The 20,706-nt window shown below is 51.0% G+C and overlaps 1 protein-coding gene across 19 annotated transcripts in view; it reads left to right on the top strand.

The window, feature by feature from the left end:
• Positions 1–19,383, top strand: part of LOC146398909 (uncharacterized) — a 193,750-nt gene extending 174,367 nt beyond the window's left edge. For 14 of the 19 annotated variants that reach the window (XM_084980821.1, XM_084980817.1, XM_084980820.1 and 11 more), the window contains 11 exons: positions 1,030–1,080; positions 1,440–1,487; positions 3,051–3,271; positions 3,996–4,020; positions 7,068–7,118; positions 7,478–7,525; positions 9,088–9,308; positions 10,033–10,057; positions 13,105–13,155; positions 13,515–13,562; positions 18,676–19,383. In XM_084980821.1, the coding sequence (XP_084836947.1) occupies positions 1,030–1,080; positions 1,440–1,487; positions 3,051–3,271; positions 3,996–4,020; positions 7,068–7,118; positions 7,478–7,525; positions 9,088–9,308; positions 10,033–10,057; positions 13,105–13,155; positions 13,515–13,562; positions 18,676–18,695 (809 nt within the window). In that variant the 3' untranslated portion in view covers positions 18,696–19,383. The remainder of the gene's footprint in view (positions 1–1,029; positions 1,081–1,439; positions 1,488–3,050; positions 3,272–3,995; positions 4,021–7,067; positions 7,119–7,477; positions 7,526–9,087; positions 9,309–10,032; positions 10,058–13,104; positions 13,156–13,514; positions 13,563–18,675) is intronic. The other 5 variants (XM_084980826.1, XM_084980828.1, XM_084980825.1 and 2 more) reach the window with 1 other exon arrangement.
• Positions 19,384–20,706: the final 1,323 nt, after the last annotated feature.

The following is a 20,706-nucleotide window of genomic DNA, read 5'->3' as shown; positions in this document are numbered from 1 at the left end:
CTCCCGATCCATCCCTATTGTTTTGAGTGGCATTGGTTTCTTCTTCGATTTTCTGGCTGAGTCGTGAATTCCATCATCTATGTGGACCACATCGTCATGAGCCATTCATCTGTCTGTGGACATGAGGTGGCTTCCCTGTCTTGGCTGTTGTGAACAGTGCTGCCATAAACATAGAGGGGCATATGTCTTTTTCCTGGATACATTTGTCCTGATATTTCCCAGGGTGCTCGGCTTGCTAGGTCGCATGCCCTGCTGTGTTCAGTTTTCGCAGGACCCTCCATGGTGTCTTCCATAGTGGTTGTACCAGTGTACGTTCGCATCGGCAATGCTGGGGCGGGGGAGCCTTTTCTCCACCCGTATCTGCGACCGACACCAGAGCTCTCGGCAACGCTGGATCCTTAACCCCCTCAGCGAGGCCAGGGATCAACCCCGCAAGCTCGTGGTTCCTAGTCGGATTCGTTTCCGCTGTGCCCTGACGGGAACTCCTGGGTGGTTTCTTTGCTGTTGTTGTTGTGGAGGTGTATGAGTTTTCTTTATATATGTTTTGGAGGTGAACCTCACGGGCAGTGGTCCCTTTCTCCTCAGTGCTTCTGTAGAGCTGCTGTCCACAGTGTGCCAGCCACTGGCCAGAAGGAGCCATTTCTGCTTAATTGAGTTCAGTCAGTAGTTAGGTCTGCCTCTTGCAGTGAACAGAATAAAGCAGCCTATGGTTCACTCCCAGGGGCCACCACACAAGTGTGTCCATGCAGCTGGAATTTCAGGTGTGTCACCCTGGAGCTGAGGCCTCCAGATGGACTCGTAGAAGGGAGATGTGTAAGGCTCCATCCCTCAGCAGCCCACGATCTCTGAAGGTTTGCCACTGTGGCCAATGTTTTATGGAAGCTTCTGAGGCCGTAGAGCAGAGGGAAGTTCTGAGCACACGGAGGACAAGCCAGGGTGGTGCTGTGTGGCCGCAAACAACCCTAAGTAGGGGATACGTGTGGGGGACAGGCTCTAACACCTTGATTCCTTATGTCTGTGTCTCTGCAGTATGTTTCATGGAGAGTCTGAGTGACAGCAACCATGATGAAAGTGATACAGGTAAGAACAGCTCTCAGGTAGGAGCCAATGGGAGAGGGATCCCGGGACACTTGGGTGACGCCTGCTGCTTGGAGTGTGGGGCAGGTGAGTCTGAAACTTAAAAACAGAAAGAAATTGATGTAAAGATGTTCACCGCCTACTTTAATAAGGAGAGGGAGCAGATATGAGATGCCTGAATGTTGGCATCTGTGCTCACCTTGTGTGGAAGGGTCTCAGTCCATGGAGCAGAGGGAAGGTCTGGGCACCTGGAGGAAAAACCAGGGTGATGCTCTGTACCCGTAGTCACCTCAGGGAAGCCGGAGAAACGGGAGGGCCACTCTTTCTAACTCCTTGATTCCCCTGATGGTGTGTTTCTACAGACTCAGTGGTGGAGAGCCTGAGCAGCCGCCAGGATGAGGAGGCTGCAGGTAGGGAAGAGCACGCAGCTGGGATCCAGTGGGAGAGGGTTCCTGGGAGCACCTGGGTTCCGCCTGCTGCCGGGAGAGGGAGGAAGTGGGGGATAGGACTTGGCGGGTGGGTGGGTGGGTGGCCTAATGAGTGGCACTCTGCTGTGGTGTTTTCCCCTGTGAAATGGATACCACGAAGAAGACTTGGGTCCCTGGTCTTTGTTGTGCTGTGTTTGTATTCCTCTCTCCTTTTCTTTGAGAGGGAGAATCGATTTTCCCTCCCAAAGCTGCTCCTTCCTGCTTTGGTCTCTGCCCGTTGTGCAAGTTTGCTTTGTGATTGGCACCGTGAGGGCCCAGTGCACAAGAGCTGTTGACTTGGTTTCCTTTATTGGCCTTGAGGGACCTGAAGTGGTGGCACCTGAAGTGGTGGCACCTTGACCCTGGAGACCAAGTTGGTCGAGTGAGTGTCAGGTGGTGGGTGAGAAGGCAGCTCTCTGGCTCTGCATGTTTGGGATTTCTGGCCTCCCTGTCCTATTGTGTCCTCACGGTGTGTCCTGAGGGAAGGGATGTTCGCAGAGTTGGATGAGTTAAAGGAGGCATACTTGGAGTTCCAGTGGTTAAGGAATCCAACTAGGAACCATGAGATTGCGGGTTCGATCGCTGGCCTCACTCAGTGAGTTAAGGATCCAGTAATGCCGTGAGCTGTGGTGTAGGTGGCAGATGCAGCTGGGATCCTGCCTTGCTGTGGCTCTGACATAAAATGGCAGCTACGGCTCCTATTAGACCCCTAGCCTGGGAACCTCCATATGGCATGTGTGTGGCCCTAAAAAGCAACAAGTATCAATAGAAAAAAAAAATAGAGAAATCAGGCAGCACAGAGAAGGAAATATCGTGCAACTCAACATATAGGCGGTAACCAGACTCGGCAGAGTGTCAGAGATGGAAAGTAGAAATGGCCAAGACCTGGCAGCAGGGCTGAAGGGGGAGTCATTCCTGAATGGGTGCAGAGGTCCTATGAGTTATGATGAGAAAAGTTGTTATGGACATTGGTGCAAAGTACATAGCATTGGGAAGGCCTGCTCTCCCCGTGAGTTTCCTATTGCCAAAGTATTCCAAAGAGAAGCATTATGTATCTAAGAAAAGAAAAGAGGCGAAACATCCCAGAGGATGGCGTGTGAACACAGGAGCACCCTGTGGGAAGAGTAGGGAAGCTGAAATGATCTCCTGCCATTTCAGAAGATGGAGGAATGTGGCTGGAGAGGAAAATGGGCAGGAGGATTCACGAGACTCTGTCATGGCAGCAGAGCCTGCATGCTCGTGTTGGCCATTTCTCAGATGGAGAATATGCCACGGAGAGGTTCCCTTTAGCAAGAGAGGCAGAGGCTCCCTTTCTCAGGTCTTTCAAGGTGCTCTCTGCCGTCCTTCAAAACGTTTACCCGGGAGGATGGGCCAAGAGAAGCTCCATCCGTGCTTCATCCCACCCCCACCCCTTGACTCCCAGCCCATGTCCAGTCAGGTGAGGTGCCCAGAGTACCTCCCGAGCAGCACCACCGCCTTGCTGACAGTGACTGTGTGTCCCCCTAGCAACCCTCGATGATGTTGTGGAGGCCGGCGGGAGTGAGAAGACGGAGGAAGAGGCCCTGGCTGGGGCAAATGAGGAGGAGGTGGGGCCGGGAACTGAGAAGGTGCAGGAGGAGGCTGCCTGCATTGACGAGGCAGAGGAGGAGGCAGGCCCATCCCTTGAAAATGACGAGGAGTCCCCAGCCAGCGACCTGGTTGAGCAGGAAGACCAGCTTGCCCCCAAGGTAAGCTCACCTTTCTTGATCGGAGATTTAAAAAGGTGCCTCCTTTCTTCTTGGATGTGCCTACTTCAGAAAAGGAAATCTGAGCAAGTCCATTATAGAGGATATATGCACATTCCTCTGTGGAGGAATGTTGAGTCAAAGTTTGGTACCAACCAATAACTCCTTCCAAGGGGCATTGGCAAAAGGGACCACATCAGTTCCCAAGTGTACATAGGGAGCATTTGTCTTTGAAGAAGCCTGAATGTTTTGTTTTGTTGTCTTTTTGCCTTTTCTAGGGCCACTCCTGTGGCATATGGAGGTTCCCAGGCTCAGGGTCAAACCAGAGCTGTAGCCACCGGCCTGCGCCAGAGCCACAGCAACGCGGGATCCGAGCAACGTCTGCAACCTACACCTCAGCTCACGGCAATGCCGGATCCTTAACCCACTGAGCAAGGCCAGGGATCGAACCCGCAACCTCATGGTTCCTGGTCGGATTCGTTAACCACTGCGCCACGACTGGAACTCCAAAGAAGCCTGAATGTTTTTTAAATGAACGTGGACTTGGGAGGTCTTCCATGAAAAGCTGGTGCCTTTTCCACAGGTGTCTTTGCTGTCTTCTTTTGGGGAAACAGACTCAACTCTGCCTTCTGTCTGTGTGCCTGCGGTCCGCAACCACAGGAAGACCTGTGGCCACAGTGCAGAGGATGCTGTGACACTCACAGTGTTTTCTTTTCTCTCATCACAGGTGGACGGGATGGACGATGAAAGCCGTAAGTATTCTGGAACCCGGCTCTGCTGAGGAGAAGTCCAGGTGTTGAGGAAGGGCGGGGGGTGCTTTCCTGCCCCTTTGGTTGCAGAGACACCCTGATTCTGGGTTCCTCCTGGGAAAGGGGGTGAAGGATGGGGTGAAAGAGACTGACTTCCCACAAAAGGGCCATCCCAAGTCCTCGGGTCCCTGGAGGAAAGGAGGCTCTTTGTATGGTGGGGGTAGGTGTCCGGGAACATTGGGGGGTGTGCGTGTGAGGGCCTGTTGGTGTGATTGTGAACCAGTGTGAGTGGGTGTGTTTTGTGGGGAGTCACTTGTGCCTTAGCACCACATAGCTGTCCAGTTTCTCGTTGAACAGTCTCATGATGACCGCAGGCTAACTGTCCATTCCCTCATTCTCCCTGCACCCGCTGGGAGCAAGGTTTGGGGAAAAGGCTTTCCTTCCTCTGTTGGTCTTTTGTTTCCTCTTTTCTTCCCCCTCTGCTTGGTGCAGACTTTCATGCTGTTGTTTCAAACATGTGCCATGAACTCGAGCCTCTTGAGGTTGTAAGTGTCCCGAGGAGTGTTGTGAACGCTGTGCTCCCCCCGCACCTCCTGCCCACTCGGGGCAGCCACCCTTCCAGCCTCTGCTCAGGAGTGGTCTTTCAGACACCTCATGTGCATGACATCAGAGAGTCTTTGTCCTTCTGTGTCTGACTGGCTTCACTTGAAGTGATGTCCTCCAGCGAGTTCCTGTTGAGGCTCAGAGCTCATGAACCTGACCAGTACCTGTGAGGACACGGGTTCGACCCTTGGCCTTGCTCAGTGGGTGAAGAATCCCGCATTGCGGTGAGCTGCGGCAGAGGTCCCAGACGCGGCTGGTATCCAGCTTGGCTGTGGCTGTGGTGTCGGCCGGTGGCCACAGCTCTGATTTGCCGCCTCGCCTGGGAATTTCCATCTGCTGCGGGGGCAGCCCTCAAGCCCAAAAGTGAATCAGTCAATAATGTCCTGGAGTTCTCTGTGCATTGCTGCAATGGGTAGGGTTTCCTTCTTCTGTGACAACGGAATACCTTGCTATGGTCTGTATCCACCCCGTTGTCTTTCTCAGTCTGTGTGCCCGTGGACACTGGGGCTCTGTTTCTGTTGGGCTCTTGTGTATGGCGCTGCCGTGATCCTGGGATGGCAGGTCTCTTTACCCGACACTGATGGATCTTCCTTTACATGTCCATGCAGCAGTGGGATTGCAGGGTCCTGCCGTGGTGTTTCCCGTCCTGGCTGGCCCCGTTGACATTCCCTGCTACAGTGTCCAGAAGTCCCAGGCAGTCACATCTTCCCAAACATCTGTTCAGGTTTGAAAACACTCCGTGTCCTACCAGGTGGGAGGTGATACCTCGTGGTGCCTTTGCTTTGCCTTTCCATTGTGATAGGCGACTTTGGGAAACTTGCCCTCTGTGTGCTGCTCTCTGTGGTCTTCTTGGACGGTGGGTCTCTCCCAGGCTTCCACTCATCTACAACTGAGGTATTTGCCTTTTGATTCAATTGATTTGTAGTTGTTTCCCATATATTCCAAATATGAGCCCCTGTTTCAAATACAAGATTTACAAATATCCTCTTCTGTAGGTTGTCTTTCCATTCAGTGGATTGTTAGACACTGTCCTTTCTGTTTGTTTCTATTTTAATGGAGGTACAGTGTTGTTTCACTCTCTGCTGTGGAGCAACGTTCCCCAGTCGTGTGTGTCCATTAACGTATGTTCCTTTTTTGATATTATTGCCGTCTGAGATCAGGTCGATTACAGGAGATTGGATCTCGTTCTCCGTGTGCTGCAACAGGAGGACCTTGTTGTCTCTCCATTCTCAATGCCGTAGTTGGCATCAACTGCCCCCAAACTCCCAGTCCGTGCCCTTCACAACCACAAGTCTGTTCTCTGCATCCGTGGGTTCTGTGGACAGGTTCCTTTGTGCCGTGCTTTAGATTCCACCTCTAAGTGAGATCAGGTGGTATCCGTCTTTCTCTTTGTCACGTACTTCACTTTGCACGAGAATCTCCCGATCCATCCCTATTGTTTTGAGTGGCATTGGTTTCTTCTTCGATTTTCTGGCTGAGTCGTGAATTCCATCATCTATGTGGACCACATCATCATGAGCCATTCATCTGTCTGTGGACATGAGGTGGCTTCCCTGTCTTGGCTGTTGTGAACAGTGCTGCCATAAACATAGAGGGGCATATGTCTTTTTCCTGGATACATTTGTCCTGATATTTCCCAGGGTGCTCGGCTTGCTAGGTCGCATGCCCTGCTGTGTTCAGTTTTCGCAGGACCCTCCATGGTGTCTTCCATAGTGGTTGTACCAGTGTACGTTCGCATCGGCAATGCTGGGGCGGGGGAGCCTTTTCTCCACCCGTATCTGCGACCGACACCAGAGCTCTCGGCAACGCTGGATCCTTAACCCCCTCAGCGAGGCCAGGGATCAACCCCGCAAGCTCGTGGTTCCTAGTCGGATTCGTTTCCGCTGTGCCCTGACGGGAACTCCTGGGTGGTTTCTTTGCTGTTGTTGTTGTGGAGGTGTATGAGTTTTCTTTATATATGTTTTGGAGGTGAACCTCACGGGCAGTGGTCCCTTTCTTCTCAGTGCTTCTGTAGAGCTGCTGTCCACAGTGTGCCAGCCACTGGCCAGAAGGAGCCATTTCTGCTTAATTGAGTTCAGTCAGTAGTTAGGTCTGCCTCTTGCAGTGAACAGAATAAAGCAGCCTATGGTTCACTCCCAGGGGCCACCACACAAGTGTGTCCATGCAGCTGGAATTTCAGGTGTGTCACCCTGGAGCTGAGGCCTCCAGATGGACTCGTAGAAGGGAGATGTGTAAGGCTCCATCCCTCAGCAGCCCACGATCTCTGAAGGTTTGCCACTGTGGCCAATGTTTTATGGAAGCTTCTGAGGCCGTAGAGCAGAGGGAAGTTCTGAGCACACGGAGGACAAGCCAGGGTGGTGCTGTGTGGCCGCAAACAACCCTAAGTAGGGGATACGTGTGGGGGACAGGCTCTAACACCTTGATTCCTTATGTCTGTGTCTCTGCAGTATGTTTCATGGAGAGTCTGAGTGACAGCAACCATGATGAAAGTGATACAGGTAAGAACAGCTCTCAGGTAGGAGCCAATGGGAGAGGGATCCCGGGACACTTGGGTGACGCCTGCTGCTTGGAGTGTGGGGCAGGTGAGTCTGAAACTTAAAAACAGAAAGAAATTGATGTAAAGATGTTCACCGCCTACTTTAATAAGGAGAGGGAGCAGATATGAGATGCCTGAATGTTGGCATCTGTGCTCACCTTGTGTGGAAGGGTCTCAGTCCATGGAGCAGAGGGAAGGTCTGGGCACCTGGAGGAAAAACCAGGGTGATGCTCTGTACCCGTAGTCACCTCAGGGAAGCCGGAGAAACGGGAGGGCCACTCTTTCTAACTCCTTGATTCCCCTGATGGTGTGTTTCTACAGACTCAGTGGTGGAGAGCCTGAGCAGCCGCCAGGATGAGGAGGCTGCAGGTAGGGAAGAGCACGCAGCTGGGATCCAGTGGGAGAGGGTTCCTGGGAGCACCTGGGTTCCGCCTGCTGCCGGGAGAGGGAGGAAGTGGGGGATAGGACTTGGCGGGTGGGTGGGTGGGTGGCCTAATGAGTGGCACTCTGCTGTGGTGTTTTCCCCTGTGAAATGGATACCACGAAGAAGACTTGGGTCCCTGGTCTTTGTTGTGCTGTGTTTGTATTCCTCTCTCCTTTTCTTTGAGAGGGAGAATCGATTTTCCCTCCCAAAGCTGCTCCTTCCTGCTTTGGTCTCTGCCCGTTGTGCAAGTTTGCTTTGTGATTGGCACCGTGAGGGCCCAGTGCACAAGAGCTGTTGACTTGGTTTCCTTTATTGGCCTTGAGGGACCTGAAGTGGTGGCACCTGAAGTGGTGGCACCTTGACCCTGGAGACCAAGTTGGTCGAGTGAGTGTCAGGTGGTGGGTGAGAAGGCAGCTCTCTGGCTCTGCATGTTTGGGATTTCTGGCCTCCCTGTCCTATTGTGTCCTCACGGTGTGTCCTGAGGGAAGGGATGTTCGCAGAGTTGGATGAGTTAAAGGAGGCATACTTGGAGTTCCAGTGGTTAAGGAATCCAACTAGGAACCATGAGATTGCGGGTTCGATCGCTGGCCTCACTCAGTGAGTTAAGGATCCAGTAATGCCGTGAGCTGTGGTGTAGGTGGCAGATGCAGCTGGGATCCTGCCTTGCTGTGGCTCTGACATAAAATGGCAGCTACGGCTCCTATTAGACCCCTAGCCTGGGAACCTCCGTATGGCATGTGTGTGGCCCTAAAAAGCAACAAGTATCAATAGAAAAAAAAATAGAGAAATCAGGCAGCACAGAGAAGGAAATATCGTGCAACTCAACATATAGGCGGTAACCAGACTCGGCAGAGTGTCAGAGATGGAAAGTAGAAATGGCCAAGACCTGGCAGCAGGGCTGAAGGGGGAGTCATTCCTGAATGGGTGCAGAGGTCCTATGAGTTATGATGAGAAAAGTTGTTATGGACAGTGGTGCAAAGTACATAGCATTGGGAAGGCCTGCTCTCCCCGTGAGTTTCCTATTGCCAAAGTATTCCAAAGAGAAGCATTATGTATCTAAGAAAAGAAAAGAGGCGAAACATCCCAGAGGATGGCGTGTGAACACAGGAGCACCCTGTGGGAAGAGTAGGGAAGCTGAAATGATCTCCTGCCATTTCAGAAGATGGAGGAATGTGGCTGGAGAGGAAAATGGGCAGGAGGATTCACGAGACTCTGTCATGGCAGCAGAGCCTGCATGCTCGTGTTGGCCATTTCTCAGATGGAGAATATGCCACGGAGAGGTTCCCTTTAGCAAGAGAGGCAGAGGCTCCCTTTCTCAGGTCTTTCAAGGTGCTCTCTGCCGTCCTTCAAAACGTTTACCCGGGAGGATGGGCCAAGAGAAGCTCCATCCGTGCTTCATCCCACCCCCACCCCTTGACTCTCAGCCCATGTCCAGTCAGGTGAGGTGCCCAGAGTACCTCCCGAGCAGCACCACCGCCTTGCTGACAGTGACTGTGTGTCCCCCTAGCAACCCTCGATGATGTTGTGGAGGCCGGCGGGAGTGAGAAGACGGAGGAAGAGGCCCTGGCTGGGGCAAATGAGGAGGAGGTGGGGCCGGGAACTGAGAAGGTGCAGGAGGAGGCTGCCTGCATTGACGAGGCAGAGGAGGAGGCAGGCCCATCCCTTGAAAATGACGAGGAGTCCCCAGCCAGCGACCTGGTTGAGCAGGAAGACCAGCTTGCCCCCAAGGTAAGCTCACCTTTCTTGATCGGAGATTTAAAAAGGTGCCTCCTTTCTTCTTGGATGTGCCTACTTCAGAAAAGGAAATCTGAGCAAGTCCATTATAGAGGATATATGCACATTCCTCTGTGGAGGAATGTTGAGTCAAAGTTTGGTACCAACCAATAACTCCTTCCAAGGGGCATTGGCAAAAGGGACCACATCAGTTCCCAAGTGTACATAGGGAGCATTTGTCTTTGAAGAAGCCTGAATGTTTTGTTTTGTTGTCTTTTTGCCTTTTCTAGGGCCACTCCTGTGGCATATGGAGGTTCCCAGGCTCAGGGTCAAACCAGAGCTGTAGCCACCGGCCTGCGCCAGAGCCACAGCAACGCGGGATCCGAGCAACGTCTGCAACCTACACCTCAGCTCACGGCAATGCCGGATCCTTAACCCACTGAGCAAGGCCAGGGATCGAACCCGCAACCTCATGGTTCCTGGTCGGATTCGTTAACCACTGCGCCACGACGGGAACTCCAAAGAAGCCTGAATGTTTTTTAAATGAACGTGGACTTGGGAGGTCTTCCATGAAAAGCTGGTGCCTTTTCCACAGGTGTCTTTGCTGTCTTCTTTTGGGGAAACAGACTCAACTCTGCCTTCTGTCTGTGTGCCTGCGGTCCGCAACCACAGGAAGACCTGTGGCCACAGTGCAGAGGATGCTGTGACACTCACAGTGTTTTCTTTTCTCTCATCACAGGTGGACGGGATGGACGATGAAAGCCGTAAGTATTCTGGAACCCGGCTCTGCTGAGGAGAAGTCCAGGTGTTGAGGAAGGGCGGGGGGTGCTTTCCTGCCCCTTTGGTTGCAGAGACACCCTGATTCTGGGTTCCTCCTGGGAAAGGGGGTGAGGGATGGGGTGAAAGAGACTGACTTCCCACAAAAGGGCCATCCCAAGTCCTCGGGTCCCTGGAGGAAAGGAGGCTCTTTGTATGGTGGGGGTAGGTGTCCGGGAACATTGGGGGGTGTGCGTGTGAGGGCCTGTTGGTGTGATTGTGAACCAGTGTGAGTGGGTGTGTTTTGTGGGGAGTCACTTGTGCCTTAGCACCACATAGCTGTCCAGTTTCTCGTTGAACAGTCTCATGATGACCGCAGGCTAACTGTCCATTCCCTCATTCTCCCTGCACCCGCTGGGAGCAAGGTTTGGGGAAAAGGCTTTCCTTCCTCTGTTGGTCTTTCGTTTCCTCTTTTCTTCCCCCTCTGCTTGGTGCAGACTTTCATGCTGTTGTTTCAAACATGTGCCATGAACTCGAGCCTCTTGAGGTTGTAAGTGTCCCGAGGAGTGTTGTGAACGCTGTGCTCCCCCCGCACCTCCTGCCCACTCGGGGCAGCCACCCTTCCAGCCTCTGCTCAGGAGTGGTCTTTCAGACACCTCATGTGCATGACATCAGAGAGTCTTTGTCCTTCTGTGTCTGACTGGCTTCACTTGAAGTGATGTCCTCCAGCGAGTTCCTGTTGAGGCTCAGAGCTCATGAACCTGACCAGTACCTGTGAGGACACGGGTTCGACCCTTGGCCTTGCCCAGTGGGTGAAGAATCCCGCATTGCGGTGAGCTGCGGCAGAGGTCCCAGACGCGGCTGGTATCCAGCTTGGCTGTGGCTGTGGTGTCGGCCGGTGGCCACAGCTCTGATTTGCCGCCTCGCCTGGGAATTTCCATCTGCTGCGGGGGCAGCCCTCAAGCCCAAAAGTGAATCAGTCAATAATGTCCTGGAGTTCTCTGTGCATTGCTGCAATGGGTAGGGTTTCCTTCTTCTGTGACAACGGAATACCTTGCTATGGTCTGTATCCACCCCGTTGTCTTTCTCAGTCTGTGTGCCCGTGGACACTGGGGCTCTGTTTCTGTTGGGCTCTTGTGTATGGCGCTGCCGTGATCCTGGGATGGCAGGTCTCTTTACCCGACACTGATGGATCTTCCTTTACATGTCCATGCAGCAGTGGGATTGCAGGGTCCTGCCGTGGTGTTTCCCGTCCTGGCTGGCCCCGTTGACATTCCCTGCTACAGTGTCCAGAAGTCCCAGGCAGTCACATCTTCCCAAACATCTGTTCAGGTTTGAAAACACTCCGTGTCCTACCAGGTGGGAGGTGATACCTCGTGGTGCCTTTGCTTTGCCTTTCCATTGTGATAGGCGACTTTGGGAAACATGCCCTCTGTGTGCTGCTCTCTGTGGTCTTCTTGGACGGTGGGTCTCTCCCAGGCTTCCACTCATCTACAACTGAGGTATTTGCCTTTTGATTCAATTGATTTGTAGTTGTTTCCCATATATTCCAAATATGAGCCCCTGTTTCAAATACAAGATTTACAAATATCCTCTTCTGTAGGTTGTCTTTCCATTCAGTGGATTGTTAGACACTGTCCTTTCTGTTTGTTTCTATTTTAATGGAGGTACAGTGTTGTTTCACTCTCTGCTGTGGAGCAACGTTCCCCAGTCGTGTGTGTCCATTAACGTATGTTCCTTTTTTGATATTATTGCCGTCTGAGATCAGGTCGATTACAGGAGATTGGATCTCGTTCTCCGTGTGCTGCAACAGGAGGACCTTGTTGTCTCTCCATTCTCAATGCCGTAGTTGGCATCAACTGCCCCCAAACTCCCAGTCCGTGCCCTTCACAACCACAAGTCTGTTCTCTGCATCCGTGGGTTCTGTGGACAGGTTCCTTTGTGCCGTGCTTTAGATTCCACCTCTAAGTGAGATCAGGTGGTATCCGTCTTTCTCTTTGTCACGTACTTCACTTTGCACGAGAATCTCCCGATCCATCCCTATTGTTTTGAGTGGCATTGGTTTCTTCTTCGATTTTCTGGCTGAGTCGTGAATTCCATCATCTATGTGGACCACATCGTCATGAGCCATTCATCTGTCTGTGGACATGAGGTGGCTTCCCTGTCTTGGCTGTTGTGAACAGTGCTGCCATAAACATAGAGGGGCATATGTCTTTTTCCTGGATACATTTGTCCTGATATTTCCCAGGGTGCTCGGCTTGCTAGGTCGCATGCCCTGCTGTGTTCAGTTTTCGCAGGACCCTCCATGGTGTCTTCCATAGTGGTTGTACCAGTGTACGTTCGCATCGGCAATGCTGGGGCGGGGGAGCCTTTTCTCCACCCGTATCTGCGACCGACACCAGAGCTCTCGGCAACGCTGGATCCTTAACCCCCTCAGCGAGGCCAGGGATCAACCCCGCAAGCTCGTGGTTCCTAGTCGGATTCGTTTCCGCTGTGCCCTGACGGGAACTCCTGGGTGGTTTCTTTGCTGTTGTTGTTGTGGAGGTGTATGAGTTTTCTTTATATATGTTTTGGAGGTGAACCTCACGGGCAGTGGTCCCTTTCTCCTCAGTGCTTCTGTAGAGCTGCTGTCCACAGTGTGCCAGCCACTGGCCAGAAGGAGCCATTTCTGCTTAATTGAGTTCAGTCAGTAGTTAGGTCTGCCTCTTGCAGTGAACAGAATAAAGCAGCCTATGGTTCACTCCCAGGGGCCACCACACAAGTGTGTCCATGCAGCTGGAATTTCAGGTGTGTCACCCTGGAGCTGAGGCCTCCAGATGGACTCGTAGAAGGGAGATGTGTAAGGCTCCATCCCTCAGCAGCCCACGATCTCTGAAGGTTTGCCACTGTGGCCAATGTTTTATGGAAGCTTCTGAGGCCGTAGAGCAGAGGGAAGTTCTGAGCACACGGAGGACAAGCCAGGGTGGTGCTGTGTGGCCGCAAACAACCCTAAGTAGGGGATACGTGTGGGGGACAGGCTCTAACACCTTGATTCCTTATGTCTGTGTCTCTGCAGTATGTTTCATGGAGAGTCTGAGTGACAGCAACCATGATGAAAGTGATACAGGTAAGAACAGCTCTCAGGTAGGAGCCAATGGGAGAGGGATCCCGGGACACTTGGGTGACGCCTGCTGCTTGGAGTGTGGGGCAGGTGAGTCTGAAACTTAAAAACAGAAAGAAATTGATGTAAAGATGTTCACCGCCTACTTTAATAAGGAGAGGGAGCAGATATGAGATGCCTGAATGTTGGCATCTGTGCTCACCTTGTGTGGAAGGGTCTCAGTCCATGGAGCAGAGGGAAGGTCTGGGCACCTGGAGGAAAAACCAGGGTGATGCTCTGTACCCGTAGTCACCTCAGGGAAGCCGGAGAAACGGGAGGGCCACTCTTTCTAACTCCTTGATTCCCCTGATGGTGTGTTTCTACAGACTCAGTGGTGGAGAGCCTGAGCAGCCGCCAGGATGAGGAGGCTGCAGGTAGGGAAGAGCACGCAGCTGGGATCCAGTGGGAGAGGGTTCCTGGGAGCACCTGGGTTCCGCCTGCTGCCGGGAGAGGGAGGAAGTGGGGGATAGGACTTGGCGGGTGGGTGGGTGGGTGGCCTAATGAGTGGCACTCTGCTGTGGTGTTTTCCCCTGTGAAATGGATACCACGAAGAAGACTTGGGTCCCTGGTCTTTGTTGTGCTGTGTTTGTATTCCTCTCTCCTTTTCTTTGAGAGGGAGAATCGATTTTCCCTCCCAAAGCTGCTCCTTCCTGCTTTGGTCTCTGCCCGTTGTGCAAGTTTGCTTTGTGATTGGCACCGTGAGGGCCCAGTGCACAAGAGCTGTTGACTTGGTTTCCTTTATTGGCCTTGAGGGACCTGAAGTGGTGGCACCTGAAGTGGTGGCACCTTGACCCTGGAGACCAAGTTGGTCGAGTGAGTGTCAGGTGGTGGGTGAGAAGGCAGCTCTCTGGCTCTGCATGTTTGGGATTTCTGGCCTCCCTGTCCTATTGTGTCCTCACGGTGTGTCCTGAGGGAAGGGATGTTCGCAGAGTTGGATGAGTTAAAGGAGGCATACTTGGAGTTCCAGTGGTTAAGGAATCCAACTAGGAACCATGAGATTGCGGGTTCGATCCCTTGCCTCACTCGGTGTCTTAAATATCCAGCATTTTTGTGAGCTATGGTGTTTGTCGCAGATACAGCTTGCATCCTGTATTTCGTGGCTGTGGTTTCGACTGGCAGCTGCAGCTCCCATTTTGTCCCTAGCCTGGGAACCTCCATATCCTGTCAGAGTTGCCCTAGAATAAAGAAAAAGACAAAAATAGTATAAAATAAAATAAAGGAGAAGTCATCTGGGGTTGCTGCATAGGATCCAGTACCCTTGAGTCCTGTCCACCTGCACAGCTGACCCCAGGCTGCTGTCATGACTCTCCTCCCCTCTGGGAGAGGTCCATGTCCAGCTGCCCAAAGAGACCACCCCTGGCCAGCAGGAATTTGGGGGACTGTGTGAAGGAGCTGCTGGCCTTGCTTCAGACCCTTTCTCTCCTGGCCCTGTGACCTCATCTCCTGGGATTGACCATGTCCCAGACAGAGCCTCTGGCAGCAGGACCAGGTGGTCACAGCTCCTGTTGGATCCCCCTCTTCCCATCAGACTGCTATCCCCTGATCCCCAAATCCCAGTCATGTTGACCCTGTGTCCCTTCCTAGCCTGGCCCTGGTCTCCTCCCTCCCAGGTCCCCGAGGCTCAGGCCAAATGGAGGCAGGTGGTGAGCATTCACATCGGGTCTGTACTGAACCAATCTCAGCCTGAGAGAAGTGACACAGGGTCCTTTCCCTCTGAGTTTGTGTCAGCCTCTCTAAGGCCTCCCTCATGTCGGGGCTCCAGAAAACAATCAAGATGAAGGCATCTATCCCTCAGTGCTCATGTACGAAGAGTGGCTCACCTGGCCCAGCCCTGCATCCTTGTGGATGCTTAGTGCTCCTGGCATCACACAGAAGACATGGCAGGATCCCAACCTGAGTGGGAATTTCCAGGGTCTGGGTCTTCCCTCAGTCTCTGTAAGGCCCAGGGATGGCCTGGGCCATCCCATGCCACCCATTCTCAAACTGAGGTTGGAACTTCTGTAAATTCTTTGACATAGATGACAAGTTCAAATGCAGCAACCCCTGAGGCAATTCAGTTCTGTCTTCTCTTGGGAAAAGTGAAAGGCTAGGATTCAAATTTGTTGTATTCCTTTCAGTGACTTTTCACTGTGTCATCTAATAACATGAATGTAACTTGTTTTAGTACACTTTCAAAAGCATTGTCTTCTCAGAGTTCCTGCTGTGGCTCAGTGGGTTAAAAACACGACATGGTGTCCATGAAGATGCAGGTTCAATCCCTGGCCTCGCTCAGTCAGTTGAAGAATCTGGCATTGCTGCAAGCTGTGGCATACATTGCAAAGGCGATTCAAATCCCACCTTGTGGCATCTGTTTTAGGCCTGCAGAGGCAGCTTGTCCCTGACCCCTAGCCCATGAACGTCCATATGCTGCAGGTGTGGCTGAAAAAAGAAAAAGAGAATACCTTTCTTCTATATACTTTTCATGCAGCAATAGAATAAAAAGATAAATTTATATTTCTACTACCACATCTTCATGATTTTTTGAAACTCTTAATACTGAAAAATATTTATTGAATTTCTTTTGCTATAGATTATTTACTGTATTGTGTTAGTTTCAGGTGTACAGCTTCAAATTCTTTTTCTTTACAGGTTATGAGAAGATATTGCATAGAGTTCCATGTGCTACACAGTGAATCCTTGTTGCTTCTCTATTAATCTCACACTCCCAATTGATCCCTTCCCTTCCTTTCCCTTTCCCCTTTGCTAATGGAAGTTTGCTTCCCATGTCTGTGCGTTGTTTCAGTTTTGTAAAAAAGCTGGATTGTAGTCATGTTTCAGATTCAGCATAGAAGTGTTAGAACTTTCATCTTTGTCTAACTTACTTCACGTAGTATGATAATCTCTAGGTCTGTCCATGTTGCTGCAAATTGCATGGCTTCATTCTTTCTTATGGCTGAGTGTGACTCCTATATATACATGAAGTATTTTTTGAAGAAGTGAGGTATTTTTGTACCTATTTCTGCTGTACAGCAAAGGGACCCAGTCACACCTATTTATACATTATTTTTCTCTTCTTATGTTCCATTGTGTTCTCTCCAAAGAGACTGAATACAGTTCCCTGTGCTACAGCGTAGGGCCTCATTGCTTATCCATCCTAAATGTAAGCGTTTGCATCGACCAACCCCAAATTCCCAGTCCATCCCACTTCCTCTCCCCTCCCCCTTGGCTCCCCACACGTCTGTCCTCTAGATCTGTGAGTCTGTTTCTGTTCTGGAGATATGTTCCTTTGTGCCCTATCTTGGCTTCTGCATGGAAGTGATGTCATGTGGTATTTGTCATTGTCTTTCTGACTTGTGCCACATACCATGATAACTTTAGTGGCATCGCTGTTGCTGCCAGTGGCATTGTTTCTTTCTTGTACACAGCTGAGTGGTACGACATTGTATATGTGTACCCCATCGTCTTCATCCATCCATCTGTTGGTGGACATTTAGATTGCTTCCATGCCTTGGCTCTTGTGAATTGTGCCATGAACATACAGGGGCATGTGTTTTTTGAGGGGGGTTTGGGTTTTTTTTTGTTTTTCATTTTTTTGTGTTTTTACCATTTCTTGGGCCGCTCCCGTGGAATATGGAGGTTCCCAGGCTAGGGGTCAAATCGGAGCTGGAGCTGCTGGCCTACACCACAGCCACAGCAATGCAGGATCCGAGCTGTGTCTGCAAACTACACCACAGCTCATGGCAACGCCGGATCCTTAACCCACTGAGCAAGGCCAGGGATTGAACCCGCAACCTCATGTTTCCTAGTTGGATTCGTTAACCACTGAGCCACGATGGGAACTCCACAGGAGCATGTGTCTTTTTGAGTGAAAGTTTTGTCTGGGTAGATGCCCAGGTGTGGGATCGCTGGATCATATAGGGTAGTACTGTAGTGAGTTTTCTGAGGAACCCCCATACTCTTTTCCAGAGTGGTCACACTGATTTCCACTGCCACCAACAGTGTAGGAGGGTTCCCCTTTCTCCACACCCCCTCCAGCATTTGTTATCTATCAACTTAATGACGGCCATTCTAACAGGTGTGGGGTGGTCCCTCGCTGCAGTTTTGATGTGTAGTCCCCTCGTACCAGGCAAGGTTGAGCATCTCTTCATGTGCCTATTGGCCATCCCTAAGCCTCATCTGGAGAAATGTCTCTTTAGGTCTTCCGGCTCTTTTTGCATTGAGTTGTTTGGTTTTTGTGGTGGTGGATGAGTTGTATGTGTTGTTTCTCTATTTTGAAGGTAAAGCCATTGGTGGGTGAATCATGTACAAATATTCTCTCCTAGAATAGATTTACAAGGAGATCCTGCTGAATAGCATTGAGAACTATGTCTAGATACTCATGTTGCAACAGAAGAAAGGGTGGGGGAAAAACTGTAATTGCAATGTATATATGTAAGGATAACCTGACCCCCTTGCTGTACAGTGGGAAAATAAAAAAAAAAAACAAATATTCTCTCCCATTCTGTGGAGTTTTTCTTTTTTAAAAAAAGGTCTCCTTTGCTGTGCAAACGCTTTTGAGCTTAATTAGTTCCTACTGATTTAGTTGTGTTTTTATTGTCATTATTCTAGGAGGCATATCAAACAAGATCTTGATGCGATTTATGTCCAAGAGCATTCTGCCTGTTGTTCTCTAGGGGTTTTCTAGTATCTGGCCTTACATGGAGGTCGCCCAGCCATTTGGAGTTTATTTCTGTGTATGGTGTTAGTGAATGTTCTCACTGCACTTTTGACAGGTACCTGTCCGGTTTTCCCAGCACTACTGATGGAAGACAATGTCTTTCCTCCAGTGTATGTTCTTGCCTCCTTTGCCATAGAGCAGTTGACCCTTGGTGCTTGGGTTTATTTCTGGGCTTTCTGACTGATCAGTGTTGCTGCTTTTTCGCCAGGATCATAGAGTTGAATGACTGTAGCTTTGTAGTATAGTCTGAATACAGGAAGACTGATTTCTCCACTTCTTCCCCCCCCCCCTTGAAAAGCACAAGCGAGAATGGCCAGGAGGTAGAAAGCATTCTCAGGGTAAAAGGAGGTCTTCAGGCCTCTGTCCATTTCTGCCACGCAGGTCTCATGGTTAGTGGTATAAAGCATGGGCTGCAGGGGCTGGTTACCCCTTCCCTTGGGTTATCAGATGTCCTGCTCCTCCCAGGGCCCCACTGGGAGGGACTACATCCTTGTCTCCTGGAGCCTCCCCTTTCCGCTGCATCTGTTTCACTGTGCAGGGATCAGTCCCTTGAAGGCTGCCCAGCCCAATGCACAGGGAACTCGCTCCTGGAGGACAATTGTATTCCCTCTTTGCTAACAGAAAACCTCCTCAGCTAAGCACAGCATAGACGGCAGTGCCACGGGGATCTGAGCCCTGGGGAGTTCCAGGCCCTGAGGAGCCTGACGGACCCACACATCCACCCAGGGGAGCCCTCCTTCCATCTGACTCTGCACCTCCTCGGTGATGGCATCCCTGTGTTTGTGTTGCAGACTCCTCTGGGACACCTTGAAGCCTCAGCCTGGGACTGGAAGAGTCCAAAAGTTTCCATCTTGACCAGGATACAAGATTGACCTCACTCTTCATCTATTACGAGCCAACTTTAGTATAAGCTTAGTTCTTTATTGTCTAGATTTAGTATTAAGTTCTGATACATGTTTACTACTTGGTATATAAGATTTTGGTAGAATGTAAGATTGTGTATTAAATAATTGTTACCTATCCATTTGCTTTTTTTAAAACTAGTTTTCGATAAAATAAACACAGGTATAGGAAAGCCCCCTTAAGCAGAGGTAGAACTTAATGCACTGGAGTCAGGCAGTCACCCTAGTGTCCACCCCCTGTCCTGTCACCCGCATCAGTCCTGACTGAAGAAGGGGACTGTGGATTTAGTCCTGACCAACTGCCCTCAAGCCAGTTTCTTTCCAAGGATTCTGTGGCCTCATGTCGGTTTGTACCTTTGACCATGGGAACTCTGTCACGCTCCCTCTTTCAGGATGACATGGTTGGCCGAGCCTTGCATGCCCAGACCCTGGCTGCTGGAACATCCATATCTCACCTTTTCCCTCCTCATGTCTCTGACATGTTTCTTTATATCCCATGCCTGGAGTTGGTATTTTTAAAACATGTAGAGTGACACCGAATGAGACACAGATAAAAACTGTAAAAGTAATTTTAATAAAGTACACTTTGATTGCAAAGCAAGTGTGTTTTGTGTTAATGGATCCCTTGGGAGGATAAAGAATGGCATACCCAAGTATGGAAGGCAGAGATAGGAAACATGAGAGAAGGCATGAACGTGCAGATTTTTCGGCAAAGGCCAAGAGAAACATTTCTTTGTCCACAGAAGGAAGATGTGGTGCTGCAGAATTGGGTGGCAAGAGTATTTTCTCTATTCCAAAATCTGAGAGTGAATCCCAAGGTTAACACTTTTCCCCTCCCCAGAATGCGTTGTCACACCTTTCCATTGTCCACGCATCGTCGTGCTCTGCTCTCCCTGCCTTGTAGGACTCTGGGTTCTGCATGATCAGGGTTGCACCTGAAACAACAAAGAAAGAGAGGGAAAGACCAGCTGTCTTTGCCTTGGCTTCTCAAACCCCTCGGGCTCTCCTGGGCTTCCTGGCTTTCCGTGTCTAAAGATGCTCCTAGTGGGAAGCTGAGTCCTGGTCATTCAGATAGGACGTGGGATGGCCAAACTGGGTTCACCCCTGGGAACAGACTTTGCACACTTCCCCAGGTTGTAATGCACATCCCGGCCCCAACCCCACCTACCCCCATGCTCCAGTGCTTCTACTGGGCGACCACAAAAAGAGGAGGCTTTTTCCACCGTCCACCAGCAACAAAAACAGAGGAGACAGAGACCAAAAGGAAGACAGACAGGGAGAGAGAGAGAGGGCTGAGCATAAAATGGGGAGAAAGTGGAAACAAGAGTGAGAGAAAGACACCAAAAATTCAGAGAGAAAGAGAGGGAAGAGAGGCAGTTGACATAGTGGCCTTAGCATCGGGCTCAAGTCACCCCTAGTGACCAAAGCTGTCACAAGTCTGAGCTATCTCAAGGTGTTTTTCGTCCTGGTGAAGCATCTCCCCTGGGGAAGCCATTCTGAAGTTGGCAGAGGGGTTGAGGGGCCTGCAGCTCCTGGGGTCCCTGCTGGGCCGATCAGGTCAGGTTCTCCCCCAGATTTCCACAGACACTCACCCAGCATCTGAAGGGGATGCAGTCCATCCAAAAAGATGTGCTCCCAACCATGCTGCTTGAAGAGCCCCAAGAAGGGAACCAAGACACCTGCCTTTCATGTTCTGGGAACCAGACAGCTATCAGCAGGATACTCCTAGCATGGACTGCTCTAATGCAGTCAGGTCAAGCCAGGAAGCATGGCTGAGAGCTAAAAGAAGAGCTGTTGGCCAAAGGGAAAGGAAACTCCAATAAGGTGCGAAGTACAGTGATAGACCCCCAGGCTCCAAGATCAACAGAGACTGGACGTGCAGAGTTCCCTCCGCCTCCCACAGCAGAACCTTGGTCTGCA

This window comes from Sus scrofa, chromosome 10 (assembly GCF_054392235.1).
Source record: "Sus scrofa isolate SSC_HxYL_T2T_F1_AM1 chromosome 10, Sscrofa_HxYL_maternal_Yorkshire_Landrace_v2.0, whole genome shotgun sequence".
Taxonomy (NCBI): Eukaryota; Metazoa; Chordata; class Mammalia; order Artiodactyla; family Suidae; genus Sus; species Sus scrofa.
The sequence above is the reverse complement of the archived record's forward strand: the minus strand, read 5'-3'. Positions and strand labels throughout refer to the sequence as shown.